Source organism: Perognathus longimembris, chromosome 1, assembly GCF_023159225.1.
Source record: "Perognathus longimembris pacificus isolate PPM17 chromosome 1, ASM2315922v1, whole genome shotgun sequence".
Classification (NCBI taxonomy): domain Eukaryota; kingdom Metazoa; phylum Chordata; class Mammalia; order Rodentia; family Heteromyidae; genus Perognathus; species Perognathus longimembris.
In genome coordinates this window covers 97,686,646-97,699,208 of record NC_063161.1, presented here as the reverse complement: position 1 = coordinate 97,699,208, position 12,563 = coordinate 97,686,646, and the positions used below count along the sequence as shown (strand labels likewise).

General features: G+C 44.3%; 1 protein-coding gene across 1 annotated transcript in view; it reads left to right on the top strand.

Moving 5' to 3' along the window:
* The window catches only part of Fam189a2 (family with sequence similarity 189 member A2), a 56,541-nt gene extending 44,221 nt beyond the window's left edge, over nt 1-12,320 (top strand). Inside the window, exons 7-11 of the mRNA XM_048332835.1 lie at nt 3,232-3,361; nt 3,950-4,028; nt 5,792-5,953; nt 8,721-9,013; nt 11,451-12,320. Coding sequence (XP_048188792.1) covers nt 3,232-3,361; nt 3,950-4,028; nt 5,792-5,953; nt 8,721-9,013; nt 11,451-11,654 — 868 coding nt within the window. The 3' untranslated portion in view covers nt 11,655-12,320. The remainder of the gene's footprint in view (nt 1-3,231; nt 3,362-3,949; nt 4,029-5,791; nt 5,954-8,720; nt 9,014-11,450) is intronic.
* Nucleotides 12,321-12,563: the final 243 nt, after the last annotated feature.

Here is a 12,563-nt window from a genome sequence, read left to right as displayed (position 1 = left end):
CATATATTGGCCCAAGCCAGGAATCAAAAAGGCAGCAATTCTGCCGCCATGTGCCTAGTGATAGGGAACAGCTTTCCTGTGGACAGCGGAAGGTCATTCTTTGGTCAAAGGCACATTAGTTGTAGCATGACCCTCAGATGAGTTTTCAAAGCCTATTTATAGCGTTAAAGCAGAACACATTTTGCATTTCTGTTTGTGTTTCCACTTCATCTTTCAGCTCATAAATATGAACCAAGTTTGCTGGAGACTTTGTGATGAACTTGAAAGAACCCAGGTTCTGGAGTCTCTTCAAGGCTCCTTGGATTGATTTCTTATCATATCTGAGACTTCCATTTCCTCCTCCAGCTGTGTTGTCACATGGCCCCTGGGACAACTGTTATGAGATAAGCTACAGCAACAGAAAAGTACTTCTAAAATCTCCAGGTGCCACTAGTTCATGCCTATAATCCTAGCTACTTGGAAGGTTGAGATCAGGGGATCACGGTTCCCAGCCAGTTTGGGCAGGAAGTCTGCAAGACTCTTATCTTTACTAACTACCAAAAAGCCAGAAATAGAGCTCTGGCTCAAGTGGCCTTAGCATTGGGCAAAAAAAAATTAACATAGCTGGGTGCAGGTAGCTCACACCTGCAATCCTGGCTACTTAGGAGGTTGAGATCTGAGGATCATAGTTCAGAGACAGTCTGGACAGGAAAGTCCCTGTGAGACTCTTTTCTCCAACTAAACACTCAAAAGCCAGAAGTGACATGGTGACTCAAAGTGATAGAGCACTAGTCTTGAGCAAAAGAGCTCAGGGATAGCACCTAGGCCCTGAGTTCAAGCCCTATGATTAACCTCTCCCCCAAAAAAAGAAAAAAGAAAAAAGCTAATAGAGTTCAGATCTCAGTATTGGAATATGTGTGTGTGTGTGTGTGTGTGTGTGTGTGTGTGTATGTGCACAAACATATATACATTTATTTATTTAATAATCTCTTTTTTGTCTGTCATGGGGCTTGATCTCTATTATTTATATATATAATGCATATATAGATATACACATGTAATTACATATATACACACTTATAGATACATACATAAGTATGTGTGTATATATATACTCAAATATGTATGAACTACACATATACACATAAGTATATGTACACATGCACAACATGTACATAAATATGTGCACATGTGTATATGTATTCACATACATGTATATATGTATGTGAGTGTATAGATAGATAGATATGCTTAGACTATTGTTTTAGTTACTTAATGATGCTGTAATAGAGTACTTTAGACTGAGTTGCTTATAAGGAATGGATATTTACTTCCCAGAGTTCCAGAGGCTAGGACGGCTACTGGCTAGAGACACTGCTAGGTTTGGTCTCATTCTCTGGCTCCAAGATGACAACTTGTTTGTTCTCTGGAGAAGAAGCAAGTTTTTTTTTTTTTGTTTTTTTTTTGCCAGTCCTGGGCCTTGGTCTCAGGGCCTGAGCACTGTCCCTGTTCTTTTTGCTCAAGGCTAGCACTCTGCCACTTGAGCCACAGCAAGAAGAGGCAAGTTGTCCCCCTAGGCGGCAGAAGAATGGAAGAGAAAGAACCTACTTACAGCCCTTCCTGTGGCAGCACTCCTGCATTTGTGAAGGTTCTGCCTGAGGCTCCACCCCGGCTGTGTTGTACCACTGATTAAGTTCCTAACACTTGAGTTTGGAGACACTTTCCCACGATAATGGTCATGCTCTACCATTTTTAGCTGTTCTTTGAAAGTATTCTTGGCCTATGTTTTACTCTTGAAGAAACACTGACTTCTTAATTTTCTCAAGCAGTGGTTTTTCTAAAATCACTCATTAAAAAATTGTTATTCTTAAGTAATTGTATAAAGGGGTTACAATTTTGTAAGTCAGGTTATGAACACAATCTTCTTGACAATGTCTCCCCTTCCTTTGCTGTCCCCTGCTTCCCCCTCCCATCCCTACCCACATTTTTCATAGTGCATCTTTTTTTTTTTTTTTTACATAGTATACATTGAATATGATGACTATGTTTGCTCACCCTTCCTCCCTCCCTTCCTGGGCCTCCTCTTTGCCCTGCTAAAGTTAATAGGTGATCGAGTTTCCCGGAGTCCTTAGTTATTTTTATTAGTGTTTGGAATTGCAGCATATAGTTCATGGCAAAGGACAGTCACAGTACTGTGGGGCTCTACTTCCATCTAGTTCCATTTTTGTCACTTCTGAGGAAATGCCTTAGAAATGTTTCCCTTTCTCCAGCTTCCAGCCACCATTCACCTGTTTTCTCTCCCTATGGATTATTGTTTCCTCTAGTGTGTGTGTGTGTGTGTGTGCGTGCGTGCATGCGTGTGTGCGCATGTGTGCCAGTACAGGGCCTTGAATTCTATGCCTTAGCTTTTCCACTTAAGTCTGGCACTCTACTACTTGAACTACAGCTCCATTCCTGGCTTTTGTGATTTTTATTGGAGATAAGAGTCTCATGGTTTCAACCGTAGTCCTCAGATCTCAGCCTTCTAAGTAGCTAGGATTATAGGCCTGAGCCACTGGCACCATGCTATTATTATTACTATTACTACTACTATTATTATTGATGACAGCCAGGCATTTGTGGTTCATATATATAATCCTTGTACCTAGTAAGGCAAGGATTTGAAGAATTTTAATTGGAGGCCAGCCAGGCAAAATGTTCTTAAGACCCCATTGCAATCAATATCTGAGTGTGGTGATATATACTTGTCACCCCAACTATATGAGAGGCTGTGATCAGGAGGACTGTGGTTCTAGGACAGCTCTGGCAAAAACAAGAAATAAAACCAGTTTGCAAGAAGCATTTCAAAAGCTGAGTGTGGTAGCTTATACCTGTCATTCCAGCTACAGCGGAAAACATTAATAGAAAGATCAGGGTCTAGACCTGGGTAAAAAGGGAGATCCTATTTCAAAAATAACTAGAGAAAAAAAGAGCTATCAATGTGACTCAAATAATAGAGCTCTTCCCAGCAAGTTTGAAGTCTTGGATTCAACCTGGTACCACTATAATGAAAATAAAATAAAATTCTGGCATTGTATTTTATACATTGTCACTTGCTTAAGGAGGCAGAGGGCAGCTGATATTCTCTCTCTCCTGGACTGAGCCACTGTGTGTGTGGAGGGGGGGAAAGGGGCTGGGAAGCAAAGGCTAATGTGTCCAGGGTAGGCTGAGGGCCAGTAGACATGCTTCCTCATGCCAGGATGCTCTATCCAGGATGGCTGGTCCTGATGTCATTCCACTGCCACACATCTATGGAGCTAGAATCAAAGGTGTGGAAGTGTTCTGCCCCCTGGACCCCCCACCTCCCTATGAAGCGGTGGTGAGCCAGATGGACCAGGAACAGGTATGTCCAAGATTCTCTCTCTCTCTCTCTCTCTCTCTCTCTCTCTCTCTCTCTCTCTTTTACTCTATTGGTCATGGGGCTTGAATCCAGAGCCTGGATACTGTCCCTGAGCTTTTTTTTGCCTAAGGTTAGCACTCTACCATTTTGAGCCACACCTCCACTTCCAGTTTTCTGGTGGTAACTCGGAGATTAGAGTCTCATCAATTTTCCTGCCCAGGCTACTTTGAGATCTCAAACTCCTCTCTTTTTATTTTTTGTTTGTTTTGGTTGGTTATGGGGCTTGAACTCTGGGCCTGGGTGCTGTCCCTGAGCTCTTCAGCTCAAGGCTAGTACTCTACCACTTTAGCCACAGCGCCACTTCCAGAGATCTCAAACTCCTAAGTAGCTAGGTTATAGGTGTGTGAGCCATAAGCACCGGCCCCAAAGCCTCTCTTTTAATACATTGACCACAGGCAGGAACTATGGTTTGTCTCCGAGACCAGCAGGGAGGTTGTGCTTCATACATCATTTCAAGTTCACTGGGGTCCCAAGAGCAGTGAGTGGAACATCACAAAACAGCCCTCTTTATCCCCATCCCCTGTGATGCAGGGGGCTTCATTCCAGATTACAGAAGGAGCAGAAGCTGCTGCATGTCCACTGGAACCAGCTGGCACACAATTGACTCAAGGTAATGAAAGTGTTTCCATTGGTCAAAGCCATGACTCAATAGGGAAACATGGCAGAACTAATGGCCCATCTGGTGTTCTGTTGGAAGTCAGATGTTCTTGGAGCAAATAATTCAACTATATCCTTCTTGCCAGGTGCAAAAATATTACTAGCACTGAAAAGTGAGAGGTATTACGATGTCAGTAACAGGAAGTAGAATCTTCTGTGAATAATCAAGACTATTTTCAGGACCCTGTGAAATGAAGTCTTCATTTGTCATTCTGGTGTTTTCCAATCTATAATTTTTCTCTGTCTGATCAAAAGAAACTGGGGTCCTTTGAAGGAGAGTTGGTTTTCATTTAATAAAGGGTAGTTTGCTGTGGGATCATGCTGTCATTTATAACCTAGGGCTCCAGTCTTGTTGCCTGAATGTCCAGGGAATTCTCACTTTTCAGTGCTATGGTAAATACTAGAGTCGATTTACGTTTATCCTTATAATTTAAGGATATCATTGTTACAGCTTTCTCTCTTTGGGAACATTTTAAATGGCCCAAAGGATTGTGCACTGGGACACAATTGCTAATGGTAATAAATAATGGATCAACTTTTAGCTATTTTCGATGGAGGTAATTTTTCAGCAGTATCATTTAGAATGGTTTCTGCTCACCATCCATCTTTAAAAACTTTTTTTTGCATACCACTGAGCTATACTTGCAGCCCCATCACATATCTTTAAGTAGAATTCAGAAGCTATATTTAATTATCCTCACTATGTTTGTAATTCTTCTGTTTTAACGAAGAGTTTTCTAAGCCATAGTTCAGGCTCCCAAGTGATGGATCTTTCTTTCTCTTTCCTTTCTTTTGGTCTTTCTTTCTTTTGGTCTTTCTTTCTTTTGGTCTTTCTTTCTTTCTTTCTTTCTTTCTTTCTCTCTCTCTCTCTCTCTCTTTCTTTCTTTCTTTCTTTCTTTCTTTCTTTCTTTCTTTCTTGTCTTTTCCTTTCTATTCTTTCTATTTTTTTCTTCCCTTTTCTTGTACTAGTCCTGGGGCTTGAACTTAGGGCCTGGGTGCTGTCCCTGAGCTTTTGTCCTCAAGGCTAGTGCTCTACCACTTAAGTCACAATTTTGCTTTTTGCTGGCTAATGGGAGATAAGTCTCATGGATTTTCTAGCCCAGGCTGGTTTAGAACCATAATCCTCGGATCTCAGCCTCCTGAGTTGTTAGGATTACAGGCGTGAGCCACCTGTGCCTGGTGGGTTTTACTTTCTTGAACTGGGAACAGCTGGAAATCTGTTTCCACCTTGGTTGAGATGATTCATTTAGTGGCCTCTGGCTCTTTAATGGGACCACCTGGGACTTTCCCAGCCTGCATGCACACTCTTGGTTTGGCAGGTGTGGCCCCTCGGCTCATAGAGCGCCCCCTGAAGAAAGACTCAGAAATCCTGAAATGCCTGGGGCCTTCCCAGTGCTGTCTCAGGATGCTTCTGAGCAGATTCTAAGCACCTTCAGGAAAAACCTGATGTTCTGGCACAGCCGTTTTATTATGCCCTTGGGGCTTTGGGGTTTTGTGAGTTTTGTTGGTTTTGTTTTAGGTGAAGTGGGGGTAGTTTGAAGAGGCCTGTTTTCCCACAGTGCTGGGAAATAAAAATTCTCTGGGCCAGCAGCCTAAATAAATGGTATTAACTGGATTACTTTTGCCTAGGCAGCTTTGCACATACAGATGTTTCCTGCCCCACCTTTGGAAGGTTGCAGCGGGTTAAAAAAACTTTCTCCTGTTTAAAAAAATCAGGTGTGGCTGTTCCTCCAACAGCCGGTGAAGAAAGCACATCTGTATCGAGTCCTACTTCAAGCTTGGCGCATCAGCATCATCCCACGAGGAGCTGCAGAGCCCTCCTGCCTCTCAGGACAAGATCAAAGAGTGACCCCCTGCTCCACCACTCTGAGGAGAGAGGTGATGATGCCCTTCCCCCACTCTCTGCAGACCACTCTGCTTGTTTGTCTAACGGGGAAAGCAGGTGTGTGCCAGTACTGGAGCTTAAACTCAGGGCCTAGGTTCTGCCTTTTAGCTTTGTTTTACTCAAGGCTGGCGCTCTATCACTTGATCCATGGCTCCACTTCAACTTTATGTTGATTAATTGGAGGTAAGAGTCTCATGTTCCTGCCCAGGCTGGCTTTGAACCTCAATTCTTATAGTTCAGCTTTCTTAGTAGCTGGGATTACAGGTGTGAGCCCCAAGCACCAGGCTTTCATGGTTATTTTTCAGACAGTCTTGCTTTCTGCCTCAGACAGCCCAGGCTGTGATCCTTCTACTTGTGTCTTCTTGTCTAGCTAGGGATAACAAGCATGTTCCATGGTGCCTAGCATTGTGCTTCCCAGTAGCTGGAATAATAGGTATGTTCCGCCCTGCTCAGTCATTGGATAAGATGATGTCTCTTGGACTTTTATGCCTGCGCTGGCCTTGATCCACGAGCTCCTAATCTTTGCCTAACAGTTAGCAAGGATTATAAGCTTGATCCATCATGTCTGGCAGGTTGTTTTTCTTCTTTTTACCTTACTGCCATCAAGAGTATTTGGTTGCATGCACATGATAGTGTGTGAGGTACTGCAGGAAGGAAGTGAACAGACCCTACATGTGATTTCTGGTTGCTTGCAGCCTGTGGGGAGAGGCAAAAGGGATGTGTTTGTGACAGCTGGATTTCTAACTTACTACTTGTTATCATTCCTTTCACTGTGTGTAAATAGATGGAATTATTGAAAAATCTGCTCTGGTTTTAAGAAGAATATGTAGTATCAAGCACACACACACACGCACACACACCTACATGAACATTCATATACATACACACGTGCACACCCACCCCTCAAATACACGCCATATACATTCATGCTCACACACATACACACTTACACAAGGTAATGCAGGCATACTCAGTCTTGCACTCATGCACATACACACTCATGTGCACACTCACACCCTTGCACAAACCCACTTACACCCACATGTATGCATGTTCTTTCACGCATACTCACAACAAAGCATTCATAAACATTCACACACACACACATACACGCTTTCTCTCCTTTCCTCTTCATTTTGTCTAGGTTTTGCCCAAACATGTTTTTTGAATCAGTTAACATTTTTTTTAATAACCCGGAGTCTTTTGTTTTCCCCTCTGAGTATATGAGTACCTGAATATCTCCCCATATCTCTTCATTATAGAACACTGTGAAAAATAAAGGAAGCAAAGTTAAAAGTTCCCTTAATGCTGGCAACTGGGCCTTCTCTGGGACCTAATCTAGCAGTTGTGGCTTCTACTCTTCTGGACTTGTGGGCAAATTAAACTTTGGGATACCCTGGCCTCTCTCAAGTCCTGTGTGAGCCCTTCCACCCTGTTCTGCCCCTCCGATGGTGTGTGGTATCCGCCAGCATAACCACGTGGGAGCCACAGAGAACGCTCCTCTGGTCTCTGCAGTGGCCTCTGAGTGCTGAGCAAGTCCCCGGCCTGGGACTGAGCCTTGCACTGCTGCACCTCCGCAGGCTGGGCCCCCGGCCTCCACCTCCACTGTGCGTCTCCTGTACCAGCCAAGGACTAGAGGGGGCCACCTGCTACCTCTGAAGAGAACTTAGCTTTTTGCACAGCTGAAGGAGATATTTCTAGAAACCCCGTTCCTTCTGCAGCCCCACAGGGGCAAGAACATTTACCCACTGAATGGCTTCAGGGTGGAAGGCACAAGTTGCCGGCAGTGAACCCTAACCCTAATCCCCCATTCTACCCTTACTCATGGAGTGTTGTTTGGCACAAGTTTCTGGAAGACTTTAGCTGTCTGTAACATTCATGTGGCAGCCTGGGACAAGCTCTTAACTTTGGCTTAGAGTTCCTCATGCCTATCTTTCGCCAATAGAAAATGAACCCCCTTTCCTTTACGGGCCACCACCCTCTGCTTCCTGTCTTCCTCAATGCCCACTTATCAGACCTTCACAGACCAAAGCCCCCAGCATTCATACATCGAAGCATGCTGCTGGGGATGGACACACGGAAACCATACTGCTTCATGGGGCAATGGCAGCCAGCTGGGCTTTGCTGCTGGAGGTCACTATGGAAACCAGAGCCTGCCATGGATTTCCCAGGCCCTCTGTTGCCTCCTGGAATGATGTGATTTTTGTTTTGCATCTTTTTTTTTTTTTGTAATAGTCAGCCATAGCCCTACCTCATGGCCACGATGTGAGCATCGTTAATAGAAGTCAGTACAATGTCCTTGAGGATGTTTAGGACAAAGGTACAGCAATATATTCATCCCCAAATCATGTGTCTCTACAGTCCTTCCTCTCTTTCAGTGGACCCTCCGTTGTTTTCCATTGAAACAATTTTTCATTTGTTGGCCATGTTTTTCTTTTTCCTTGTTTGGCCCATCCATTCCCATCTATCTGCCATACTCCACGAAACATGTTCCACCAGGCTTTGCATTCTGAGTTCTGTTCTTCACCATCTGTCTGCACTCTGGGGGCTGCGCTTTGTGCAATGTAATTTAATGTCTAGGATGTCATCTATGGGCAATGTACTGCAAGAAGTAGGCTTGTGCTATAGTTGAGATTTTTTTTTTCCTTTTCATTCTGCAAGATGGAAAGCATGTGTGCCCATGGTCATTTTTCACCCAGTTTGTGACCTCTGTCCAGAAGGGCTCGGCCAATGGGTTATGTTATATGTCTCTGTCCACAGCCACCCCCGTGCTCAGCTGTGAAGCTGCCACCCAGACTGAAAGGAGATTGGATCTGGCCATGGTGACGCTAAGGACAAGCACCAGAACAAGAGCGTCGAGATGCAGGCCCCGTTCTTTAATAGATTATAGGTCTTACATAGACACCAAGCTGCTGGTGGCCAGGTTCCTGGAGCAGTCTTCTTGCAGCATGACCCCAGACATCCATGAACTTGTAGAAAATATTAAATCTGTGTTGAAATCCGATGAGGAGCACATGGAGGAAGCCATCACAAGTGCCAGTTTTCTGGAACAGGTAATTGTGTTATTGCTATCTGGCCTGACTCTGACATGTGTTTCCATCCCAGCTTCAATGGCTTCTCCCACTTCCTGTCCCAAGTTCATGGTTATAGGTACCTAGTGTTAACATTATCAGTATTTGCTAGATCCTCACAACTCCTCCCCCCTCCTCTGTCTCAGGTTAAAAGTTAATTGCCCAGATGGTTGTGACAGGCAGTGATGTGCTGGGCCTTCCAGTACTAAGTCACACATGGGTTGTCATAATGGCATACCTCTCCCCAGACAAAAGGAAACAAAGACAATGGAAAAGGACCTTTTATTTCTGACTCCAGCCACCTTTTGCATGCTTTTACTTTCTTTAGTATAACCAGAATGAGGTTTTATAGCCATTTAAATTTTCTCCTGACAGCAAATAACCCCACTTGTGCCAGCTTACCTTGCAACACACTTAGTATTGAAAATTTCTTCATCAGGAGACAAGGTCATGCCCTAAAGACAAATATAATTATCAGAATGTTAGTAAAATTTGATATGCCATCTTTTAGGGAGATTAAACTCTTCCTGACTTTATAAGCTCAGAAGGTACAAATGAAACATGTTAAAGTCATCAGAATAATATTCTATGAGGCTTGGTAGCAATAAGACTCCAATACAAGTTAGAGAGACATAACTGTGACATTATCTAACCTTATGTTGATTAGACAGACTTCCCATCATTCCCCGTGGAGGAGGGATTTCCCATACTTTTACCAGTTTTACAGAATAAATGATGATATTATCTATGTCCTTTTATAATTTATGACATGTTTCAAAACAGATCGAGCAGCAGAAATATTTTCTATTTACTATTTTATTTTATTGTCTGTTGTGGGGCTTGAACTTAGGGCCTAGGTGCTGTTCTGAGCTTCTTTTCCTCAAGGGTAGTGCTCTACCACTTCAGCCACAGCACCATTTCTGGTTTATGAATGGTTATTTGGAGATAAAAATCTCCCGGGGACTTTTCTGCCCCTGCTGGCTTTGAACCATGATCCTCAGATCTTAGCCTCCTGAGTAGCTAGGATTATAGGTGTGAGCCACTGGCACTCAGCTGTTTATTTGTCTTCGTGGTCGTGGTACTGGAGTGTGGATTCTGGGTCTCATGCTTGCTAGGCAGTCACTCTACGTGAGTCATGCTCCCAGCCTTTTGCTGTTGTTGATTTCTAAGTAGGGTCTCACTTTTTTTTTTTTTTTTTTGCATGGATTGGGCTGGTCTATGATTCTCCTATTTATGCTTCTGGCATAGCTGAGATGGCAAGTCTGTGCCACCTTGTCTGTTTTTTCTTTTTCTTTTTCTTTTTTTTTATGAAATGGGATCTTGTGAACTTTTTGCCTAGGCTGGCCTTGAATTGTGATGCTCTTGATATCAACCTCCTAAATAACTGTAATTATAGGCATGAGTCACCAGGCCCTGCCAAACAGTAGAGCCATTCTAAAAAGTTTTTACAAATGGGGGTTGGAGGTATAGTTCAGTAGGTAAAAAACCAGCTAATGAGCAAATACTTCAGGTACAGAATTTGAATCCCAGTTTCGAACAAAAAAAAGTTTTCACAAAGAGATTGCCCTACTTTATATGTTGTTTATCGAAAGGTTATTCAATCCATTGGGAGTACCAATGATCCTTGTTGACATTTTATAAACTCACTGCCTGGTCAGACTAATGGTTCTCAAATTCTCAAGTGCATATATACCACTTGGGTTCTCTCTCTTTCTCTAAATACAAATGAGCTGGGTGCTGGTGGCTCATACTAGCTCTTCAGGAGGCTGAGATCTGAGGATCACAGTTCAAAGCTAGCCTGGGCAGAAAAGTTCTTAAGCCTCTTATCTCTAATGAACCACAGAAGCTGAAAGGGATCTGTGGCTTACATGGTAGAGTACTAGCCTTGAGCAAAAGAAGCTCGGGAACAGTGCCCAGGCCCTGAGTTCAAGCCCCTGGATGGGCAGGCGCACACATGTGCACACACACACACACACACACACACACACACACTACTGAGGATATTCAAGCTTCCTTCCAGACTGTCAGAATTGGTGGTGGGTGTGAATTCATTCTTCTGACAATTTCTGCCTCCATCTTGTCCAGTAATGGAAACCCCAGGCTTAGTGAGAAGACAGAGACATTGGATAAATCCTGTAAGAACAATATTAAATATAAATAAGAAATTGCACTTCACCCATTTAGTACGGCAGGTCTGTAGTTGAAGTGATAAAAGATTTGGAGTCTTTCATTGGGATTTTTAGAAGAGGCAGTATGCTTAATTAAACGAAATAAAATCTACACAATCCAAGTAAGTTTTCCATTGGGCAAACATCCTTTTCTTTTTTCTGAAACATTTAAATACATGGATGGATACAGGGAAAAGGTCAAAGGTCACATCTGGAATAGCCTAACCTCTTCTCTCCTTGTTCTCTCATAGATAATGGCTCCTTCGCGGCCCAGCGTGTCCTGGGCCCAAGCGCTGCCTCTGCAGAGACAGCCCGGCCTGCTGCACCTGCAGAGCTGTGGGGACCTGAGTACCTTTGCCCCACTGGGGAGGCCGAGGGCCGAAAGGAGGCCCCGGCGAGCGGAGGCTGAGAGGCCGCACAGCCTCATCGGTGTCATCAGAGAGACTGTGCTGTGATCCAAGGGAGAGATGCAAGGCCAGTTCAAATTGAGGAATCCTCTTCCTCCTCCTGCTGTGTATTGGCTGGGAGTTGGGGGCCCCCTGTGGGAATGCCTCAAGAAAGGGGACACCGCAGGAAAGCAGCCATTCCTACTCTTGGACTCCCTCACTCAAGGGTGAAGGACTGGTTCTTCAGGCCCCTTTGGGTTTGGGGTACACCGAGTTGGTGGTGAAGGCAGCGGTTCCCCTTGCTTTGCTGGGTCGTGGAACCTTCCTGAGAGGCACTTGCCCTGGGGTGCGCAGTAATAAGGCTGATGATACTCTGCCTGCCGCACCCCTCGTGGATCTCCACGTGGCCAAGTTCTTTCCCTCACTGGACGGGCAGAACTGCTGGCTGCTATTTATAGCTGCTTGCTGCCTTTGTGCAGAGAGGAACTGGCAGGAGACAGAGGCCGATTACCTGTCATGCGACTGTGCAGACCCCAGACCTTCGCTCAGGTTCCCCTCCAATCCACTGTCTTTAGGAAAATAAGACCAGGCAGATGGCAACTTGTAATGAAAGATATTTATGGAGAGAAGTCTTGTTGATTGCATTTATTTGTGCTTGCAACCTAGAACACTCTATAAGGTGGAGCAGGGAGAATAAAATGTTTATTTTGGACCTCTGGGCTAGGCGTGCAGTATTTGTACGTGGGCTCCCATGGCCAAATGAACCTTACCGGGAGAGTTTGGAGTTTAATAAAGGTTGTGGTCTGGTTTTCGGGACAAGTGGCCAAACCAGTTCATCACCAAAGCCACTTCCTGCATGCAACCAGCTCTGGGCTCAGAGGCTCCGTGGACCTGCATTCTAAGAGGGCCATGCGCCATGCATGGATCAACAGAGCAATTATAGTCTTGGGATTCGTGCCAAGAAGGAAGGGGGTGGTG